Source organism: Oryctolagus cuniculus, chromosome 4, assembly GCF_964237555.1.
Source record: "Oryctolagus cuniculus chromosome 4, mOryCun1.1, whole genome shotgun sequence".
NCBI lineage: Eukaryota > Metazoa > Chordata > Mammalia > Lagomorpha > Leporidae > Oryctolagus > Oryctolagus cuniculus.
Window position 1 is genome coordinate 119,244,134 of NC_091435.1, and position 23,437 is coordinate 119,267,570.

At 40.2% G+C, this 23,437-nt stretch overlaps 1 protein-coding gene across 11 annotated transcripts in view; it reads left to right on the forward strand.

The window, feature by feature from the left end:
• The window catches only part of SPTSSB (serine palmitoyltransferase small subunit B), a 43,042-nt gene extending 20,516 nt beyond the window's left edge, over positions 1–22,526 (forward strand). For 2 of the 11 annotated variants that reach the window (XM_051859103.2, XM_008266431.4), the window contains exons 2-3: positions 1,674–1,766; positions 20,974–22,526. In XM_051859103.2, the coding sequence (XP_051715063.1) occupies positions 21,003–21,233 (231 nt within the window). In that variant the 5' untranslated portion in view covers positions 1,674–1,766; positions 20,974–21,002 and the 3' untranslated portion in view covers positions 21,234–22,526. Of the gene's footprint in view, positions 1–1,673; positions 1,767–3,370; positions 3,430–4,588; positions 4,762–12,492; positions 12,600–20,973 lie in introns of those variants that run through there. The other 9 variants (XM_051859106.2, XM_051859108.2, XR_007924589.2 and 6 more) reach the window with 8 other exon arrangements.
• The last annotated feature ends 911 nt before the right edge of the window (positions 22,527–23,437 follow it).

Below are 23,437 nucleotides of genomic sequence, written 5' to 3' on the forward strand. Positions count from 1 at the left end.
TCTATTAAACTGTCTCTCCCTGGACTATCAGTGTGCTCCCTTCCTATTCCGCCATCTTGCCTGTCCCCGCAATGAACATTTTGTAAGAGACCCTACCTCAGGTGTATTTGTACAAACAGCACAGGAAGACACTAGCCTCGCACAGACAGCAGTCTAGGGGTCACACCAGTCCTTCAGTCCATGCCTTAGCAGACAGAAGCAGTTACTATGGAAGCTTCATGGGGGCCTCAGCATGGTTGGGAGCAGGAGCCTAAACATGAGCCTGAGCCTGAGCTTCAGCCAGAGTCGAAACTGCAACTGTAGGTACAACCTGGGCCCAGGAATGTGGGCTTCATTTGGTTGTGGGGTTTGGCTTTGGTTTTAGCCTGGGCCTTGACCTTATTTGAGCCTGGTACTAGGCCTTGATTTGAACTTTGCCTTGCTCTTCACTTTGATTTGAGCCTTAGCCTTGGACTTTGGCTGGTACAAGTCTAAGACCTTGGTAATGGGGGCATGAGTAAACTCTCCACATTTACAGTTGGCAATAGAGGCAAACTGATTGAGCTTGCAGCTGACACCCTTTGGGATTGAAGGCTTAACTTCTTTGTGCTTTACATGGGCCCTCAGATCCTTAGCACATGTACTTACAGCTTTGGCACAATTGGCCTGCATCTTCTTCAGGCCCTTGATGCTGTGCTTCCTGGCAAAATACATGCTCCTTGGGAATTTGGGGCCCACCCTCTTAAGAGTTCCATAGCTTTTTGATCAGGGTCTCTTGATGCTGTTATTAGGACTGGTTGTGTGTGGTATGCCTCTTGGACTTGGCCACTTCTGTACCATAACCCAAGGCTCCCAAAATACCTAGGACTAGAAGAAGCAACTTTTTCTCTTTAAGATTTATTTATTTATTCATTTATTTATTCATTTATTTATTCGAAGGAAGAGCAACATCAAGAGAGGGAGAGGCAGAGCTATATCTTCTATCCACTGGCTCACTCCCCATATAGACACAATAACTAGAGCCGGGCCAGGTTAAAACACTTTCACAAATATTCTGTCATTTAACTTTCATAATGCCATACACATCAGACAGTATCATTGTTCTATACGTGAGGGAAAAGGCTGAGAAAGACTACCTAAGGTTCCCGATAGTCCACAGCTAATAAATGACAGGGTAGGAACGAAGTCTCAGGGTGTCTGACTCTGGATCCAGTGTCTCTGCAAAGATAAATTTTTAAACACAGAAATTAAACAAATCTCTTTCCCATCCCCACCCTCCCCAACATGGATATGAAAAGACACTCATAAAAATCAAGAAACATTTTCTACAAACAAATTCTCACCTGTAACCCAGTGTGTAAATTAGAATAAAGGAAGGCTGTTCTGATGACAGCTAAATGGGAAGTTCAAAACCTGCCCTGTCCCACCTCAGACTCTCAACCCTGGTACCTGCAGCACCTTCTGCTCCACAGAGTACAGTTGGGAAATCACTAGGAAATGCCATGTCCTCAAACTGTGATCGTCTCTAAAAATAACTTTAGAAATAAGGCTAGCCTGTGTCTTGCCTTTATAATTCTACATTTTTATGGGAGATTATTCATCCACATTATTTAATGACCTTCTTTATGGGACAGAATTGCTTTAAAATTTGAAGTCATCTTTGAATTTATTTAATTCAAATCTCTATTGCACAGATGAAGAAACAGTAACCTGAGAGAAGTTACTCAACAAGGATCATTCCGTAGAGGAACAAAGCCAAGGGCCCAGACCTGGACCCTCCTGGGCAGGTAAATTCTTCTGATTATATCACAAAGTCTTGCTTTTTAGAAAACCGACTCTTTGGATTGCAAGATGACATCTTTAACAAGGTGAAGCTCTTACTTGTCTCTTATGCACCCAAAAAAAACAGGCATTATATACTGGCTACACATGGCAGTTAAGATGATACAAAGTATAAAATGTGGCTATTGGCTGTAGTAATCAGACCTGGAAACAGTGGTTCTTAGGTTATAGACATCAAAGTCTCCTTTGAAATGTGTGCAGAGACTGCTTATTCATGAAAACGTGCATACTCTGCAAGCAGCTCAGAGATGTCATTCTCCCCTCTTCCTCCAAATCCTTAGCTGTCCAGTTGAGAACCCCTGGCCTAGAAGCAGTCAACTGCAGTGCAAGTGCCAAAGTCAGAACTGCATAGCCTAGCTACTCTCTTATTTATGTGTTTGTTGCTTAAAGTCTGCTTCTGTTACAACATCCTTCATCTTTTATTCAAATGGAACAGCATCTTATCCTAGGAGATATGTGGTAAAAGAGAGCACTATATGTTTTAACACGCATTTAACTAACCAGGTGACAAATTAAGAGAAAAATATGGTAAAATGGAAACATTGTCTGCCAAACATTTTAACAATGAAAGTAAGGGTTCTCAATGTTCACAATCTGACATTTGTTTCCTTTCTAGTTCTTTTATTTTTAGAAAGAGAAAGAAAGAAAGAAAGAAAGAGAGAGAGAGAGAGAGAGAGAGAGAGGAAGGAAGGAAGGAAGGAAGGAAGGAAGGAAGGAAGGAAGGAAGGAAGGAAAGAAAGAAATAATAACAACAAATACTCTGGACTACCACTATCTGCCTGATCACTTTTATTCAAGCTACAGTAAGAATGACCCATCATTCAATTGAATAAAGAGTAGGGGGTTTGGACAAAAATAGATCGATGTTATGAATGGTTGCTCCCTAGCTCTCCCTTTTTTGCTACTGTATTTCAGAAGCTATATGGCTCTGAAATGGCTGGCAACAGGTTCTTCACTTCAAAATATTTTGGGAACATTCAACATTACTTTAAAGTTACTGATAAAAAGTCTTGATTTCACTGACTCAAAAGATACTTGCTGGATATTTAGCATTTGTAGAACACTGTCGTAGGAGCAGTATGGTATGGCAGGAAGAATGCTTTGGCACGAGAGAATCCTAGGACTGAATCCTAGTGTTGTTTTCAACATAGTTTCCGTAAGGTGTAAAATGTTCTTGGCCTCAGTTTCCTCATCTTTGAAATGAGGTAATATATTTAAAGTGCGCTTAGTGTAGTTCTTTACTTGTGTCAGTTTCTCAGCAAAGAGTGGTTATTATCAAGTTTCCTGAGGCCTTTTTGTCTCCTTCATGACAACCACACCAGAATCAAATAAACATTCTGAAGAATAATATTTCTTTAAATTTATGTATGTATGTATGTATGTATTTGAAAGGCAGAGTGACAGAAAGAGAGAATGATCTTCCATCCATTGGTTCACTCTCCAAATGGCCTCAACAGCCAGGGCTAGCACAGGCTGAAGTCAGGAGCCAGGAACTCCAATATGAATGGCATGAACTCAAATATTTAGGCCATCTTTTTCTGCTTTCTAGGTACAGTAGCAGGGAGCTGGTTCAGAAGCAGAGCAGCTGGAACTCAAAGCAGCACTCAGGTACAGGATGCCAATCTTAAAAGTGGTGGTTTATATGGCCACAATATCGACCCCTGAAAAATAACCTTTCTAAACCTGGTTACTAAATTTCTGATTTAGTAACTGATCATACACTCTACCTTCAAAATGATCCCATTCTTATCCTGGCTGCTCCACTTCCAATCCAGCTCCCTGTCAGTGCTCCAATGTCCTTGGGCCCCTGCACCCTCATAAGAGACCCAGAGGAAGTTCCTTGCCCTGGCTTCAGATTGGTCCAGTCTGGCCATTGTGGCCATTTGGGGAGTGAACCAGCAGTTGGAGGATCTGTCTCTCTCTCTCTCTCTCTCTCTCTGCCTTTCAAATAAATAAATCGTTTTTAAAAAGAGAAAGGATCCCATTCTCCTTCATTCTTTGTCTGGTCTTCATAATCTAGCAGTAATATATTAGTACAGTATGGTCACAATCATAACAGCAAACAATCATTTAGCCCTTCTTATGCATTACCCAAAATACTTTATATATTTTAATATTCACAGCAATTGAACAAATGAAGTTCTATTATCATTCCTGTTTCCCAGATGAGGAAACTGAGTGTCAGAGTGGTTAAAGACTTAGCCAGAATCACAATTACTAAGGAAAGAGCCGGGATTCATACCTAGACAGGTCCCAGAACCCCAGTTTGTAAACTGCACCCCTTTCCACTCATTAGGAGTCTTACTAAGCTCCCCACCTCGTCACTGTCACACCCTGGGTTTCAATGTTTTCATCTTTAAAATGAGGATAGTTGGGGGGAGGCCTTTAGTGCAGCAGTTAAGACAGCATTTGGAATGCCCACATCCCATAACGAAGTACCTAGGCTCAAGTTCCAACTCTCCTACCAATTCCAGCTTCCTGATAATATACACTTTGGAAGGCAGTAGGTGATGGGTCTCTGCCAGTCCCATGGAACACTTGGATTGAGTTTTTGGCTCCTCACTTTGGCTCAGCCTCAACTCACCACTGGGCATTTGGGAAGTAAACCAGTGGATAGAAGGTCATTCTCTCTCCATGTGTGTCTCTCTGCCTTTCAAGTAAATAAAAATAAATCAAATAAAAAATTTAAGAATAGGGATAATTTAAGTTAAGCATCTAGCCATTACCTGTCACACTGGCACTCAAAAATGCTGTTTCTGTTCCCCAGAGTTCCACACTGTCAGAAGAAATCTGTGTTTGCTTCCTACAGTGTGGTAATGATGTGGCTTAAAGCAACATAAATTGGTTCTGGAGGCCAGAAGTCTGAAATCAACATGTTGGTAGGGCCGTGCTCCCTCTGAAGTCTCTACAGAGAATGTTTCCCCATCTCTTCAGCTGCTGGTAACTCACAGGCATTCCTGCGACTGGTATCTCTCTAACTCCAACCTCTGCCTCTGTCTTCACCTGGCCTCCTCTGTGTCTTTCTCTTCTTTCTTTCTTTTTTATAAGATTTATTTGTTTGTTTGAAAGGCAGAGTTGAGAGAGAAAAAGAGAGAAAGAGAAAGAGAAAGAGAAAGAGAAAGAGAAAGAGAAAGAGATAGAGATGATAGAGATAGAGATAGAGATAGAGATAGAGATAGAGATAGAGATTGTCCATCGTTGGTTCACTCCCTAGATGGCCACAACAGCCAGGGCTGAGCCAGGCTGAAGCCAGAAGCTTCATCCAGATTACCACGTGGGTGGTAGGGGCCCAAGTACTTGGACCATCCTCCACTGGCTTCCCAGGTGCATCAGCAGGAATGCTGGATTACAAGTAGAGCAGCTGGGACTTGAACCAGAATCCTTAAGAGATGCCTGTGTCACAGGCAGTGGCTCACCCACTATGCCATAATGCCAGCCACTGTGTCTTTCTCTTCTAAGGATGGTTGTCATTGGATTTAGGACTAGCCTGGGTAATCCAGGATCCTTTCTTGTCAAGATGCTTGACTTAATTTATCAACAAAGATCCTTCTTCCTAATAAGATCACTGATTCCAGGACACAGATATATCTCTTTGAATGCCACCATCCAGTCTACTATAATATCTTAGTTCAAGTCTTTTTATATTTTGAGAGATTCCCTCAGGTAATCGTCCTGACAACAACCCTACATTTATTCAAAGAGGAAGTAAAATATTTCATCTCATCCAGTTTAGGCCTATAAAGTGCTCACAAAATCTGTAGGGGGAACATATTTTTTAAGTATGTCCAGTTACCATTAGGCTTCCCCACATTTACCTGAGAACCCACTAGGTAGTAGGAAACAGACGGCTGTTGCCAATTTAACAGAGCAAGCTTGAGCTCACCACCCCTCCACCTTGCTCTGGAGTCTTGCGGGCAGCCATGTATTTGAGAGCAGGGGAAGGAGAATGAAACCAGCTGATAGGTCTATATTATTCCCCTAGGAAAACGAGAAATCTGCATGGCTACATCATCAGCAAGACTTTCCTTGCTTTTGTTACTATATCATTTCAGTAATTCATCTCTAAATATAAGATTATACAATCCACTTCAAGTAATTTGACCTGCCTAAAAGCAGCGACATGACATGTTTTGGATGAATTCTATGAACTCTAGCCTTTCCCTTCTCACTCCCTCTCCCCATCCCTGAAACCACCTGACCTGGAACAAATCAGTGTAACCTATCAAGCAGGAAAATGTCCCTCGATCCAGTGATCGGCAGAGAAGGCACCTCCACAATACTGCTGACTTCCATGGCCCCTGGAGCCAGCCAAGCTCTCCACTCATTTTCTCAAAGCAGTAACAACTGAAATACAGAGGCAGGCCAGCTGAGGAGAGGGAAAGGAAGCATGCTGCGTTACTGCTGTCACAAAATCTCCTCGGTGAAAGTTTAACCTTGCTGATCACTACATAAGGAGCATTGAACCCATCACCCAAAGTTTTCCAGATGGCATAATAAGAAACAAAGACTAAACCAAAAGAAGCAGCAGGAGAGAGAAGGACAGGTACATAAGCAAACTCAAAAACAATTCTATAAGTATATTCGTTCAATATTACCAAAGGAAATTTCTAAGAAAATACAGTATTGGAAAATACTTTTGGAAAGGTCATGGTTGACCAGCTGCCTATACAAGCAGATTTGTCTTGGTAGAACTTTAGGAACAAGTTCTCAGGTGGTGTGCTTTTGACAAATCAGTATTTCAGCAATTCAACTTCTTCACCATCAAGTTGTTCCTCAGATAAAATATACTCATCAAACATAATGAGAAGTAGGGATGCGGTAAAGGTTTCATTTTTCATGGTGAGGCTTCTAAACCAGAGTCCTCAGAAGCACACAGCAAGCATCTCCTTTACGAAACCGGGTTTGTGTCATTGGGGGAAGAAAAGAAAGGACACAACTATCAAAAGCACAGAACACTGCCACTAAGAATGGGGTTGATAATGACTGTAGAAAACTCATGTTACCTGAACGATTTAGCTGACTTTGCACTGCCATTCCCTCCTAAGTGCTCTGAGTATTGGGTCTTACAAGCCTTTTATTTCAAACTTTTCCAAAGCAGATAAGCATATCGGTGGGGGTTAAAAAGTTCATAGGAAACATGTATTATGAAAACACTGGCCAGCGCCGTGGCTCAATAGGCTAATCCTCCGCCTTGCGGCGCCGGCACACTGGGTTCTAATCCCGGTCGGGGCACCGGATTCTGTCCTGGTTGCCCCTCTTCCAGGCCAGCTCTCTGCTGTGGCCAGGGAGGGCAGTGGAGGATGGCCCAAGTGCTTGGGCCCTGCACCCCATGGGAGACCAGGAGAAGCACCTGGCTCCTGCCTTTGGATCAGCGCCGGTGTGCTGGCCGCAGCGCACAGGCGGTGGCAGCCATTGGAGGGTAACCAACGGCAAAAGAAGACCTTTCTCTCTCTCTCTCTCTCTCTCTCTCTCTCACTGTCTAACTCTGCCTGTCAAAAAAAAAACAAACAAAACAAAAACACTACACATAGATTTCTAATTTTTGCACCAAAGTAGACTTGTTTTTTAGTTCCGTTTTCCATGAACTTTTCAAAGGAACCCTCATACCATAGAATTTATTATTCTTAAATAATCTTCTACAGAGGCAATTAGGCTACTAGATTTCACTGCTGCCAAAAAGAAACCTAAACACATCGACCCTCCTCCCAGAAGGTTCTGTGGGGTTCAGCAGTTCTGAGCTTTTCTCTTACATCCTGTAAACCAAGAAGAAGGAACCCCACTTGGGAGCTGTAAAGTTATTCCTTGAAAACATTTGGAGTTGTTTACTCAGCTTTGGGTGGCACATCCATTCGAGTTTTCACTTTTTATTTCTAAAAACTGCTTGGCAGCCTTTGACAATAACAATATCTTCAAAAGGAAAATAAACACCCAGAAGCTATACACTTTCATTTTTCATAGGTAATAGTTATTACTTTTTTGAAAAAATAATAAGGGGCTGGCGCTGTGGCATAGGAGGCTAAGCCTCCATCTGGAGCACTCACATCCCACATGGGCATTGGTTCTTGTCCCTGCCACTCCTTTTCCAATACAGCTCTTTGATTATGGCCTTGGAAAGCAGTGGAAGACGGCCCAAGTGCTTAGGACCCTGCACCCACATGGGAGACCGGGAAGAAGCACCTGGCTCCTGGCTTTGGATCAGCGCAGCTACGGCCGTTGCGGCCATTTGGGGAGCGATCCAGCGGATGGAAGACCTTTCTCTCTGTCTCTTCCTCTCTCTCTCTGTAACTCTCAAATAAACAAATATAATCTTTAAAAAAAAGAATATACTCATCCTAAGAAATGAAATTGTAGCTAAACCTTGACTCTGAAGCTTATCTTTCCATGCCAGCATTGACAGAAATACTGCTGTTTCTTACTTAGGAACTGAAGGACACCAGGGACAAGGCCAGACGTACTCGTGTACCCCCATCCCTCACACATTTCTCTTTCTGTTGGGGACATCCACCCACTGCTAATGTACTTGCCACTGATTTTACTTTCCAAATGCACCATCTTTTTGACAGCCATACAAATTTGAGATTTATCTAATCTGAATTTAGTATTCCCTAAATTATTATGAGAATTTTTGTTATACCAAAATCCCAAATTTTCCCATCCAAAAGTCATTAATTCAAAAATTCCTTTGTAGTCTGTCAGGATATGCCAAAAAAACAAGGACCACTTTGAAATCACTCAACACACAGTATGTTACACAATAGCGCCCCTTCACAGTTGGACTGGAAATACATGTTCTCTATTGTTTTGCCTTTGCTAGCACTCAAGGAAACTGGAGGTTACTGCTTGGGCAGTCATGACACACTCTACTGTTGTGTATAATACAAGCAGCACTATACCAATAGCAATTTGGCTAAAATGTCGGTGAAATCTTCTTCCTTTCAGTACATTATTTCAGTAGTTCACTTCTAAGTAGAAGATTTTAAATTTATTTAGAGTAACTTAGTCGCCTAATAGCAATAACATGCTTTGACTTAAAATTCTTTCTTCCTCTCTGGAGAGTCTGTAGAATTATTCAACTGACTCACAAATGTGTAGATAATGTTTTGTAACTGCCCCACAGTTATTTGATTTTCTTCCCCTTAAATAATCAAAAACTTTCAAGGAGATTTTTAAGCTCTGCCTAAAGACTTAGACACCAGACACTCACTCTTGGGTTGACTTTTTTTTTTTAATTTTTTTTTAACTTTTATTTAATGAATATAAATTTCCAAAGTACGATTTATGGGTTACAATGGCTTCCCCCACATACCGTCCCTCCCACCCACTACCCTCCCCTTTCCCACTCCCTCTCCCCTTCCATTCACATCAAGATTCATTTTCGATTATCTTAATATACAGAAGATCAGCTTAGTATACATTAAGTAAGGATTTCAACAGTTTGCTCCCACACAGAAACATAAAGTGAAAAATAATAGATGATTTTTTTTTAATGATGATGAAATCAGATCAAACCTATTGTCATGTTTAATCCCAGTGAGAGTCAAGTTGGGAGTTGATAATTTCTTTTTTCTTTTTTTTTTTTTTTTTTAAGAAAGGATCAGTTTAGTATACATTAAGTAAAGATTTCAACAGTTTGCACCCCCATAGAAACACAAAGTGAAATATATTGTTTGGGTACTCGTTATAGCATTAAATCTCAATACACAGCACATTAAGGACAGAGATCCTACATGAGGAGTAAGTGCACAGTGACTCCTGTTGTTGACTTTACAAATTGACACTCCTGTTTATGGCATCAGTAATCTCCCTATGCTCCAGTCATGAGTTTCCAAGGCTATGGAAGCCCTCTGAGTTCTCCGACTCTTATCTTGTTTAGACAAGGTCATAGTCAAAGTGGAGGTTCTCTCCTCCCTTCAGAGAAAGGTACCTCCTTCTTTGAAGACCTGTTCTTTCCACTGGGATCTCACTCGCAGAGATCTTTTGCCAGAGTGTCTTGGCTTTCCATGCCTGAAATACTCTCATGGGCTTTTCAGCCAGATCCGAAGGCCAGAGTGCTATTTAGGACATCTGCCATTCTATGAGTCTGCTGAGTATCTCACTTCCCATGTTGGATCACTCTCCCCTTTATTTATTCCATCGGTTAGTGTTAGCAGGTACTAGACTTGTTTATGTGCTCCCTTTGACTCTTAGTCCTTTCATTATGATCAATTGTGAACTGAAATTGATCACTTGGACTAGTGAGATGGCATTGGTACATGCCACCTTGATGGGATTGAATTGGAATCCCCTGGTATGTTTCTAACTCTACCATTTGGGGCAAGTCAGCTTGAGCATGTCCCAAATTATACATCTCTTCCCTCTCTTATTATTGGGTTGACTTCTGTATTAACTGTGCTGTAATATGATAAGCTGAGTGTCAAAGGAAGGCTGGCAAATATACTAAGATGGAAAGGGAATTCCCAGGAAGGTGGGAAGCAAGGATGGAGCTTTCTATGGAACACAGAAAACATTGGGATCACCCAGAGAAAATTTTGAGCAAGATATCTGGACACTGAGAAACCAGGAAATTTTACTGCTGTGCCTAATTCTTATATAGATACAATACAAAGTTGAGCCATTTATATAAATTAAAGCACATTCAAGTCTCTTATGCAATAAGGCATTATGGGCCTTTGTGAATCAAATTGTGGTAACATGAAGAAACAGCTTGTGATTAAGTCCCCAAACAAGAACCATCATGTAAGGTTGTGCAGTGCACAGCCCACATAATAATATATGATGACTCTGCTTGAGACACAGTAGAAAATTTGTTAAGAGATTGCAATGCGGGGCCAGCATTGTGGCATAGCAGGTTAAAGCCCTGGCCTGAAGCGCCAGCATCCCATATGGGCGCCGGTTCTAGTCCCAGCGCTCCTCCTCCGATCCAGCTCTCTGCTGTGGCCTGGGAAAGCAGAAGAGGGTCCAAGTCCTTAGGCCCCTGCACCCACGTAGGAGACCCAGAAGAAGCTCCTGGCTCCTGGCTTCAGATCGGCGCAGCTCTGGCCGTTGCAGCCACCTGGGGAGTGAACTAGCGGACCGAAGACCTCTCTCTCTGTCTCGACCTCTCTCTGTAACTCTTTCAAATAAATAAAATAAATATTTAAAAAAAGAGAAAGATTGCAATGTCTTTCAACTACTGGTATGAGATAATAGCTACATATATATGCCTTGGTATTTTTTAAATGTACTAGGCAACTCAATTAGTAAACATAAATGAGGGATGGAATTTTTTTCCTGTAAAATAAACAAAATACTTCATTGTTGAACTAACAATCATAGGATATTATATACATTTTAAAGATTTATTTATTTGAAAGTCTGAATTAAAGAGAGAGGGGGAGAGACAGAGAGAGATCTTTCATCTGTTGGGTCATTCCCCAGAAGGCTGTAACAGCCAGGGCTGGGCCAGGCCAAAGCCAGGAGCCAGGAGCTTCATCTGCGTCACCCATCTGGTGCAAGGACCCAAGGACTTGAGCACTTTCTGAGTCTATAATTTAGTAAAATATTGAAAATATTTTTAAGTTGTACCAATCCGCTAGAGATAACAGGTGCAACTATTTCTATTATTTCTAAAGAGTCAAAATATTCACCCCTACACTGCTTACTATGTCACCAAGACAGGTTTAGAGGCAATTAGCAATTATGATCTTGGAACTTTCACAAGCACACAAAGTAAAATAAATAAATAAAGAGAAAGGTGATGGTGCTCAAGGTAATAAAAGAAGGGGAGGGAAAGGAAAGAAGAGGAAAGCTGCCATAGAATTCAGAATTCAGGTCTCCAGATTTTCCCAACCTGAGATTTTTTGCCATTAGAGCCACTTTTCTATGTACCAATCTTAAATTAGTACTCACCTAAAGTAAGCACTTGCAAAAGCTATTTTAATGGGATTTAAAAACACTTTACAAGTGTTTCTTATTCCCCACAGAGTCCATGAACTTTTAACATTATGAGAAAATCAAAAGGCATTTGTTTGTTATTATATATATATATATAGAGAGAGAGAGAGAGAGAGTGCCAGCTCCCTTCCATCTTTCAAAAAGACAAATTGTACTGAATTTTCAGAAAACAATCTATTTGAAATGCATTGCCTGAAAGAAGACAATGAAAATTCGTAAACACCTTGTCTGGGGCTCCCATTGTGCCATGGAAATATTTAAAAAATCCAAATATGGTTCTTCCTCTCAACAAACTTTACAATTCAGTCAGTCAAACAGCCAACCCAACAACTCAGCAGCCTGAACCTAGGGATAAAAACAAGAATATCACACATTTCTTGTATTCAAAAACCTCACAGTTTAATGGGGAAGCAGGTTGTCCACGGCTAATTGTAATACAGTGTAAGTAAATGTTGTTTCAATGGTAACACTTAAAAGCAAGCAATATATTTTCATAGAGTGGGAAGCATTTTCTGAGAATGTTTCATAGAAGAGAGGATATAGAGGTACGTCTTGAAAGTAAATAAGGATTTTCTCTGGCAAAGAATGAGTATAAGGAATGCCTATGAAAATGAAATAATACAAACTAACATGGGTGCTTGAGAATCCATGGCAATTAGCAGGAGAGTTGAGAAACAAATTTGGAGACGAGAGGTAGCTCAACTGTGCAGGGCTTTAAACAAATGTTTCATTTTACAGGAAATGAAGGGCCATGGAAGGTTTTGAAGCACAGGAATGAGCTATAGTTTGAAAAGTTAATTCTAGCAACAGTGTGGAAGATTGTAAGGTGAAAAGGAGACAAGTTGGTAAGCTGTTTTATTCGCCCAAGAAAGAGGAGGGAGTCAACAGCACTCTCCAATAAAGTGCCGTGCAATGATGAAAATATGCCTATGCCGTTCAGTGTGGTAGCCACCAGCTAGCAATGCACTAGAAATTCAGACTGCCCCAAGTGACTGCTGGCTGCCAGACTGGGCAGTGCAGAGACAGAGATGTTAGCAAGCATTAAAAGGGTTTTTCCAACATGTTGCTATTGGTGGGCTAAGAAATCAGTGAAATAGTTCATAATTGGGATATCTTTTAATGAAAGAAGAAAATAAAACAGCACCTGGTAGACTACAACAAGAATAAATATAATAGGGCACACAATATTAGTATGCAACACAAACTAAGTAAATTTGGATATATTTCTTTCAATTTCATGACCATATATCTGTGTGTGCCTGGATCATAATGTTAACTTTATTTTTTCCTCTGTTGTGTTTTAAAACATTTAAAGCTAGTCCAATATAGAATATCCACATGCGGAGTTATTGGGGAAAGCTTTCAAGAAGGAAAGAATAGCACAAGCAAAGTTCAGTGGAGTTCAGAACCAGGAGAATTCTGGGCCTTTCAGGATTTTCTTAATAGTTATTTTTCCTCTGACTTTTTCATTTTTATTTATTGATTTTCAGGTTTTTTGAAAGGCAGAGAGACAGACAGATATTGATCTTCTATCCACTGTTTCATTCCCCAAATGCTCAAAAACAGCCAGGCTGGGCCAGGCAAAAAAAAAGGGGGGATCCCAGAACTCCATTCAGGTCTCCCACGAGGATGACAGGGGTCCAAGTACTTGAGCCATCTTCTGCTGCTTCACAGGATGCAAACTAGCGGGAAGCTGGATCAGAAGCAGAGGAGGCAGGACTCAAATCTAGGCACTCTAATATTGTCTACAGGCATCCCAAGAAGTGATGATTACTGTGCCAAATGCCTACCCCTGCTTTGACTTCTTAAACAGACTTTGTGATTTAGAACAATTTTAGATTTACAGAAAAATCAAGAAAATACTACACAACATTCTTTAAACTCTCACATTAATGTAACACATTTGTTACAATTAATAAGACAGTATTGATAAATTCTTGTTCACTAAATTCCTTACTTTATTCAGATTTCCTTAGTTTATTTATTTATTTATTTTTATTTATTTATTTATTTGACAGGCAGAGTGGACAGTGAGAGAAAGACAGAGAGAAAGGTCTTCCTTTTGCCATTGGTTCACCCTCCAATGGCCACCGTGGCCAGTGCGTTGTGGCTGGTGCACCGTGCTGATCCAAAGCCAGGAGCCAGGTGCTTCTCCTGGTTTCCCATGAGGTGCAGGGCCCAAGCACTTGGGCCATCCTCCACTGCACTCCCTGGCCACAGCAGAGAGCTGGCCTGGAAGAGAGGCAACCGGGACAGAATCCGGTGCCCCGACTGGGACTAGAACCTGGTGTGCCCGAGCTGCTAGGCAGAGGATTAGCCTATTGAGCTGCGGCACCGGCCAGATTTCCTTAGTTTTTACATAACGTCCTATCTGTCCCAGAATTCCAACTGAGATGCCACATAACAGTTGGTCATCATGTTTCTTAGGCTCCTCTGGGCTATAACAGTTTTTCACACTTTGCCTATTTTTTGATGACCTTGAAAATTTTGAGGAGTACTCATCATGCATCTTGTAGGATGCCCTTCTGTTGGAATTTGTCTGAATGTTTTTTCATGAATAGACTGAAGTTATGAGTTATTGAAATGCCATTTTCATAACATTATATTATGTACACATAATATCAACATGTTAATCACTGTCATGTTGACTTGATCAACTGATCAATCAGTCTGCTCTACTATGATTTATTGTTTTTAATCTCCCTTTCTATGCCATCTCTTTGGAGAGAAATCACTACATTCCTAATTTTTAAAAAATTATTTACGTAATGAAAGGATCTCATTGAACTCTTTCCAAAGAAAGCTACTTCTGAGTGCAGACACAGTCTCTTGAGATAAAGCATCTCTCTATGCAAAAGGCAGAAGAGTTTTTAGCACTTCTCAGGTTTTCAGGTACCAATTATGAAATAAAAAACGTCAAGTGATTAAAGTAGAATTCCAAAATGAGATGGGAAGGAGTCAACCCAAAATCAATTGTGTATCCTTTTGACTTTCCAGCTCTGAATGCTGATGTTTTAGAAGTAAATTTAACCCAAAATGTATTAGGCCTATTTTTTCTTTTGCCCCCAAAAGAAAATGATTTTTAGAGAAGGAAATTCCCCCATTGAGAAATCCCAGCAGTTTAGAGTATGTTTCTCTAGGTAGGAGACGATTACAGGATCACATCTGTAAAACTCCCAAGGTAAATGCCATGTCGAATCACCTGGTACTCCTCTTTCAGTTTCCCAATTTCCTAACATTCCTATTCCCAGGGACAGAAAACAGCATCATCTCAGAACTTCCTCAGCCTCCTCCCCTCACTGGGTTCTCATCTTGTGACTCATATACATGTTAACACATGTATTTTTAAACTGTTGCATTTATTCACTATCTCCTCCATTCGGGCTGGAACGAAGTCCTGCCCTGAGTAATGTGGGTCATAAACTGGGCCTTCTTCCCAGTCTGGTACAGGAGGTGAAACTTTACCTCCTTCCCCACCGCACACAAATCTAGTGAGAGAAACATCATCTCCTGTAGATTAAAGGGTAGTGACAGAGATTTTAAAAGAGTATTGAACTCCTCATTGAATTATGAGGTAGTTATTTAGGGTCTTCCTACTTCTTTAAATTTCCCATGGTTCAAGTATCCCTATCTACTCAATGCGGTCTCTTTGGTTCCCAAGTTTCTAATAATCTTGCTCTTCTTTCTGCCTCCCAACCCAACACCTATCTAGCAATGCTGAACAAAGCTCTGCTTTCATCCACACTGGAATATAAGTTCCCGAGACGTACCTTAGATCTTGCCAGTTCCCAGCATTATGGGAAATGAATGGGCATCCCAACCTTTAGTTGCTGGGCAATAATCTAGACTACAGTCTCAGACAAAAAGCCTTGCATACAGGAGGGATAGGGGAAACTGAGAGAAGGTGATGACTACCTGAAATATATATGAACTCAGCTGAGTCCTCATCCTTGAGGACAGTGATCATGATGGTCTTGGTCACAATGGACTAGCCAGTTCCCAGTGCAATTCCTAGAGAGAAGGTTTTTTCCAGTTAGATGCTAAGCACATCCTCTATATGCAAGTCCCTGAGACTGAGGCTTCATTGTTATGAATGCTGCTCTTCACAGCAGCCCAAAGAAGTAGGAATTATTATCTTTACTCTTTACAGGTGCCACCTGGTTCTAAGTTACCTACAGGTAATTAATTTCATGGCATTTCTGGCCATCTTATTTCCCTAAACTCAGCTTGTTCCTGAGCATTTTTCATGCCCTTTCTCCCATTTAATGCCACGTCCTTTCCCCCACTTCAGGGTCCCATGTCTCACTGCACATTTGCTCCATGCTCCACTTTGCTGCTGCCTGGGGCAGCACCTCCTGCTGCAGTGTCCCCGGCGCAGAGTCTGACTGGGGCCATTGCTATTCAGAAACCACACAGTACTCAAAATCATTTGCTCAATGACTGAGTGAATTCTCCTGCTCATGTTACACATCAAACTATCTGAAGTATTTTTTAATCTTGCGCATAGTACTGCATGAGATAATAAAATAGACTCACAGAAAGGAGAAATATATTGCCTAAGCAAATCTAGATCCTAAAATTGTTCATATTCTAACAATAGGCTACAGGAGCTGGCTTACCAAAATAATAACCAACTCTTGCCTTTCTCATCTTTTCATAGGAAATAACAAATAATCTTTAACATTGCTTCCTATCAATAAAGGGAAGAGGAATCAAAAAGTGGGGAACAACTCATGGTTTTTGTGGACAGGCTGTTAGACTTCATGAGACTGATGTGTGATGTGACAATAAAAGAACTTCTCAAGGTCAGAGCTGGCTGCTTAGACGACTGGGAAATGATACAAGGGGGTATGGAAACTGGCAAGAAATTTTTAAATATGAATTCCTTAAACTGTTAGCAGTATAAAGTATATTTTAAATGGCCAGGTTTCAAATAATTGTAGATTTGGGGTACTTGTAATAAACACCTTACCAGGAACCCCCCCTTTGGTTTGTAAGATGAGGGTTCTTTTAAAAAGTAATGAAAAGTGGAATTAAAAGATAATTTGGGAAGGAATTTTGCACAGTGGTTAGACTGCTGCTTGGGACACTGTTTCCCATATTTGAGCACCTGGGTTCAAGTTCTGGCTGTGCTCCCAATTCCAGTTTCCTGCTCATGTGCACTCTGGAAGGCGCCAGGTGATGGCTCAAGTATTTGGCTTCCTGCCACTCACAAAGGAAACTTAGGTTGAGTTCCTAGCTCCTGGCCCAGTGCTGGCTGTTTTAAGCATTTGGGGAATAAACCAGAAGATGGGCAATCTCCCCCCACCACTGTGTGTGTGTGTGTGTGTGTGTGCACGCCTTTCAAATAAAATTTTTAAAAGATAAGTGTGTTTTGGTGCAAAAAAAAAGTTTATACATACTTTGGATTTTCCATGAACGTTTTGAAGTCCTCTTATAGTCGTCAATATAATTTTTATCTGTTGTTTCTTTGAGTGAGTGACTAGTGAGTGAATGAATGACTTAGCAGCATAGAACAATGAACTTGGATCATCTCAGTTTCTAAAGTTCAAGAAACTAGAGACAGCCTCCAGCTCAGAGTTCCTCAAAAAGCTGGAATCAAAGATGTCTGCTGGGGCTACCCAAGCAAGAAATTTAATTTTAAAAGAGAAAGAAATGGCCAAGAGATTAATTAGCACATTTTTAAAAGCTGCTGTGTAGAGGGAGAAGGTCAATTATATTTCTAAGTGAGCAAGATTACCTCATTTGTAAAAATGAAAAGAGTATTAAGAATATTTTAAACAGATTCTCAGTACACAGTTGATTCTGAATGAGTAATGCCCATGGGGAGATTTTCTGAAGCACTCGATATCCAAAATCATTTCAACTTAGCTTTAGAATGCAGCATGACCATGTGAGCATACAGTTTCCTCCTCTTAAACCCACTGCAACACTCCCTGTGAATAACCGCCAGGTCTCCTTGACTTCTAGGTGAAAGACAGAAGAGGCAGCTGTCCAGCTCAGCTGCTGGCCTCACGCCAGCCATTTCCACCTCAAGTTTATCCCATTCCTTGGTCCCTGTGCCCCATTCCCTGGCCCTGTTGACCACCTTCCAAGCTCCTTCCCACCTCTAACCTTTGCACAAGCCACTCCTTCTGTCCTGGCCATTCTCCCCATCTCTATACCCATTTTCTCAGTTTGACTCATATCCAGGCCTTGAATTGTACCTCAAATGTGTCTTCATCACCTCCTCACACCCGCTCTTCCTGCTCACATGGCAACAGATTCCTCACAGCCCTATGTACAGACTGTCCTTTTCCATTATACCACTACTTGTAGTTGATAATTATAAATGTATGTATATAATTTGTTTTCTGTTTCCCCATCTGTTCCACACTTCCTAAGGGGATGGACTGTGTCTGTCTGAGCCATTATCTCACCTTCTCCCAGCATAGCTTGGCCCCGGATACTTAATGGTTGGACTCCACACTCCTGGTCAGTTACCTGGCACTGCCCCAGACTCTGTTGGGATAATAGTAGGAAGCAAGTGTCAGTTACTATGAATACGATTTTAAAAATTGAGTTTCGTTTGAAATATACTGTTGCCTAGTGGGTAGCCTAAAAGCTCAAATGGTGTTAACTCCTATTTGTCACTGCTTCAGTCTATCAGTGGGAAATCTCAGTTGCTTGGACAGTATACCTCACTGAAATTATCATTCTGCCACAGTTTGAATGTCCATGTCCGTTCCAAAGTCTATGTTGAAGCTTAATCTCTGGTGCAATAGTAAGAAGAGATGAGGCCCCTAGGAGGTGACTAGGCCATGAGGGTTCCTCTCTGGAGAATGGGATTAAGGCTCCCATGAAAGAGGTTTCACAAAGCTTTGGGCCTTTTTGCCCTCCCATCTTTTCCCTCATGTAAGGACACAGCATTCTGGGCACCACGTTGGAAGCAGAGACTAGTGTACCAAAGACTGAATCTCATGTCACTTTGATTTGAAATTTCTAACCTCTGGAACTGTGAAAAGTTCATTTCTATTGCTTATGAATTACCCAGTCTCAGGTATTATGTACTGTGCCACATACAGACGTACACACTTCTTCTATCAATCATTTTCTTCTAGCCCTGACCCTATTCACTTTTCTGTTTTTCTACAACTAGAGATAGAAGAAAGAAAGAAGGATGGAGTTAACTTCTCCCTGAAAGCCACCTTCCAGGACCAGACATTTAAATGCAATCATTTAGTTCTCATTCTGTCTTCTGGAAAAGATGGGAGGTTGATTTTCTTTTCATAGGAAAGTAAAAATGCTTTGGCATTGAATTATCCATTTATCTTAATGATTCTGGCCATTATTACAGATAATTGCCACCTGGTGACATAGACTTTGTATTTTAAATTTTTGTGGAAATGACCTCTACCAAATGGATTACTTTTATTATCAAAGCCAAATTTCATGAAAATTAATAATAGCTAATTGTATTCTACTTTGGGGTCATGAGTGCTGTATAATTCTAAGTTGGTCATCTGCCATTCATTCATTCAAAAAATATTTAATAATGATAACATTTAGGCCAGGCATTGTCCTAGAATATACAGCACAAGGATCAGTGAGAGTCTTCCTATATTCTAAGCAGTACACAGTCTTATAGAGCAAGAGTATCTAGCTTTCACTCAAAAGAGTATTAGCAAAAAAGAAAGAGACAGAGAGAACCTTCTGAGATCAGAAAATAGAAATGCTCTTCAAAACATTTTAACTGGAATTGGAATAGTAAAAGTTATCAAAGCAGACTTTGAGGATGTGACATCATCATGTCCTTAGGGGTAGGCAGAAAAGGCACAAAGATGATTTTGTGTTTTTCTTTATGAAAGCTTTAAGCTCTTCCAAGTGCTTTCTCTAAAAATGATAGGAACTCTCCCTTCTGAGAAAATTTTTATGTGGTTATAAACATTGTCCCATCTGACGGCCAATAGAATACACTTATATGGTTTTTATAGGTTCTGTACCCTGAAATCAAATGACCACCCACATGTTCAGTGATTCACTAGAAGGGTTTGTGAGACTCAATATGAATTTGCACTCACATTTAAGGGATATTACTGAAAGAATATGCATGTCTAGCACTGTGGCACAGAGGGTAAAGCTGCCCCCTGCAGCACCAGCATCCCATGTACATGCCAGTTCAAGTCCCGGTTGCTCTACTTCCAATCCAGCTCCTTGCTATGTTTTTGGGAAAGCAGTGGAAGATGACCCAAGTACTTGGGTCCCTGAACCCACAGGTTCGGAAAAAGCTCCTGGCTCCTGGCTTTGGGCAGCCCAGCTCCAGATCTTTCTCTCTCTCTCTCTCTCTCTCTCGCTCCATCTCTGTGTAACTGCCTGTCAAATAAATAAATAAATCTATAAGAGAGAGAGAGAGAGAAAAATGCAATGGAATCAACAAGGAAGAAAGAGGTAGAACCCAGAGGAATCCATGTTCAGGCTTCTGATGTTCCCATGAGTAGACCTATTAAGTGTGCTCCTTTCTCTCCCAGCAATAGGTGCAGTAATGTATAAGATTGTGCAGTGTTTCTGCCTGGGAAGCCCACCAGAGACTCAGCACTCGAGTTTTACATTTGCACTGGTCATACGGGTATCCTTTGCCTGGCAATTACCAAAATTCCAGATTTTCAGAACATAGTAGATATTCACTGTAAATTACATTGCCTGTACAGTGTAGGTACAGTGAATCATGTTTATCTATTAGTGAGTGAAGAGAACATTACAAAAACCAAGTTCCCGGAGGCCTGCCAAGGCCAAACTTGCCAGCAGTTCCTCTATAGGTGGCAACGTCAGGCTTGCTATACCATTTGGTGTATCTTCTACCAGAATCAATGTTGCAGGAAACAGAAAAGCTCACATTTGTGACTCTCATTTACATGGCTAAAGAAAATGTAATTAGCCTCAGCTTTTAGGTACTATTATTACTAGAATTATTATTAGCAATTATTTTCAGATAGATACTATCATTGTCATAATGCTATTATTAGTAATTTCAATAGTAATTATTAGTAGTGGCAATATTATTAATTTCTATAATTGATAGAGTCTGTATTATTTCTACAAAATATTCAAATTAATAATCCATTCAATGATATTTAACATTCTTTAAAAGATCCTAACATACTGAGATCATGGTAATTTAAAGAGATTCTGTGTTTGGTTCCTTATTTGATTTTTCTTTTCATCTGTTACCTTCTTTAACAGAACAGACTCTCTGAAACTTGAAGCCAACCATGGATTTCAGACGTGTGAAGGACTATTTCTCCTGGCTCTACTATCAATACCAAATTATTAGCTGCTGTGCTGTCTTGGAGCCCTGGGAGCGATCTATGTTCAACACCATTTTACTAACCATTTTTGCTATGGTGGTGTATACTGCCTATGTCTTCATCCCAATCCACATTCGCCTGGCTTGGGAATTTTTCTCAAAAATATGTGGTTATCACAGTACAATTTCTAACTGATCTGTTTTCATTCTGTGAAACAGCACTGGAGATTCATATATCGCTTACAACTTATTGATTTAGGTGACTCCTAGGTCATTCTTCCACTATCTGATCTGAAAGGCCCACCTCTGCACACACTCTAATCCCCTGCCTGGAGTGTGAGACCAGTGTCTCTTTGGGTTCTCTTGTATGTTGTACATCAGACTACAGATAAGACAATGACTTTACCTCACATACAATCACCATCTTCTCCCACCACAATACATGATTTTAGGAGTTTTTTTCCACTAGCTCAATTTCACTTAAATTTTTCTGAAAAATAGTCTCCTAAGAGACCTATCAGATCCTATTTAAAATGTTCTCTTGGTGGTTATTCTATACTGAAGAACATATTATACGTACACACACAATCTCTATAGGCTACTGTCAAAAGTATCCTATACTTGTTTACAATATATAAAAAGATGTGAGTCAATTAAATGGACCCCCTAAAATCTTATTTTCTAATGAACTGCTGATATCTGAAATTCTTTTACTTCAAATGCAGAAGATAGGTTGGGGTAATCATTTCCTTTCAGACATGATTCCTGAATAGTTTCCAAGGCCTCTAAAAGTCTGACTTTATAAGGGTTTAAAATCAACCATGTTGATTTTAGATAACCAAGTAAGTATTATAATACGAAATAATTTTAAGTGTAAGAAACGAAGTACAATCAAAGTAAATTCAGATATTGTGACTTGTGATGTTCCTTGTTTTGCATGATGCTGGGGAAAATGGAGAGAGAAACTGTTTTCTTTCTGTGCTTTCACTCAGTGGAGAAAAAAAAAGCATGTACTGGGCTACAGAATGAAAAGCTAATAAATAGGCTGGAAGTAATATTCTACCAGCAGGAACTCGACAGCTCCAGTTAAATGCTTTGATACAGTGATTCCTTTGCAGAACAGAAACAAGATTTATTAAATTTCTTTCAAAGTGTTTATCTTAAAAATAAATATGTAATATGTTTTTAATTATACTGCTGAATCAAATATGAATGCCAAAGACCAAGCTTTGCAGTTTTTCTTTCCTCTCAATAATATTAGTGTTAGTAATTCTGGAGGGTAAAAATGTAAATAGACTTTGGACAATATTTGCACCCTTGTTTTTGTTATGGAAAAAAAATTCCAAGGAGAGCTACAGAGAAAGATGTATGGTACACCAAATTAACTTGCACATTTGTGAAAAAAAAGCATGTTTTGAAGAAAAGCTAGATATGAATATGTATTTGTTGACTTTTGAAAAATAAAATAAAGTTTAATTTTTAAGTAAAATTTTCACTTCTTAATTTTAAGTAAACTTTCCATTTCTTTTTCTTCAAATGGCACTAAATATATAGGTGGTATATTATATTTATCCCCCAACTTATCCTTTATTAATAATCCAATGTGACAATTGATCTTAAAATGGTAAAGTAAAACTAACACTTGTCAAAGGACTTCTCATGATGGATGTATTTTCATATTAAAGTACTAAGGTTTCCCACTTACAGCTAAGGAGTCTGGAACTTGAAAAAGTTACATTTCTTGTTGAAGGTCTGTTATCTATAAGAAGTGTAGCAAAGCTGCATATCTAGGTCAGGATTACATGGGGCCTTACAAATATTTGTCACATGGAAGCCCATAGAGAGGACAACAAGAACTAATGAGAGTTGATGGAGTAGGGCCACCAATACAATAGAAAGAAGAACTCCATCAAATAAAAGGTAAGGACATGAGGAGACAGCCAAGTTTGGAGGTCAACAAGCCCAGGTCCCAGCTGTCACCTTTTTGCTATACTGGTGTGTCACACTGGGGTGCTGATTCACCTAGGATTCACCGATTTCTATGCTTCAAGTCCCTCAGGCCTAGTCTGAAACATCGTTTTCACTTTAAAATATTTAGCAGAAGATTCTCAGTTAAGCATGAACTTGGATGCATTCCCAGTTCACCATGATTCAACATCCTTATATACATGGACCCCTGCTAAGTACTCTTGGAATTCAATCACAAAGATACTGCTTTGACCTTCTCAAAATCCTTCTTCTAAAAATAAGAGAGTGAAAATAAACATGAATAGACACAGTGAAGCTTAATAATAGATTATTGGAAGCCCTGCCCCAGGATGTCACTTCAAAGGTAAGCATTACCTCTGAGCATTCAAAATAATACAGGGCCCAAAAAATATAATCAAGCGTAGTTTGGGA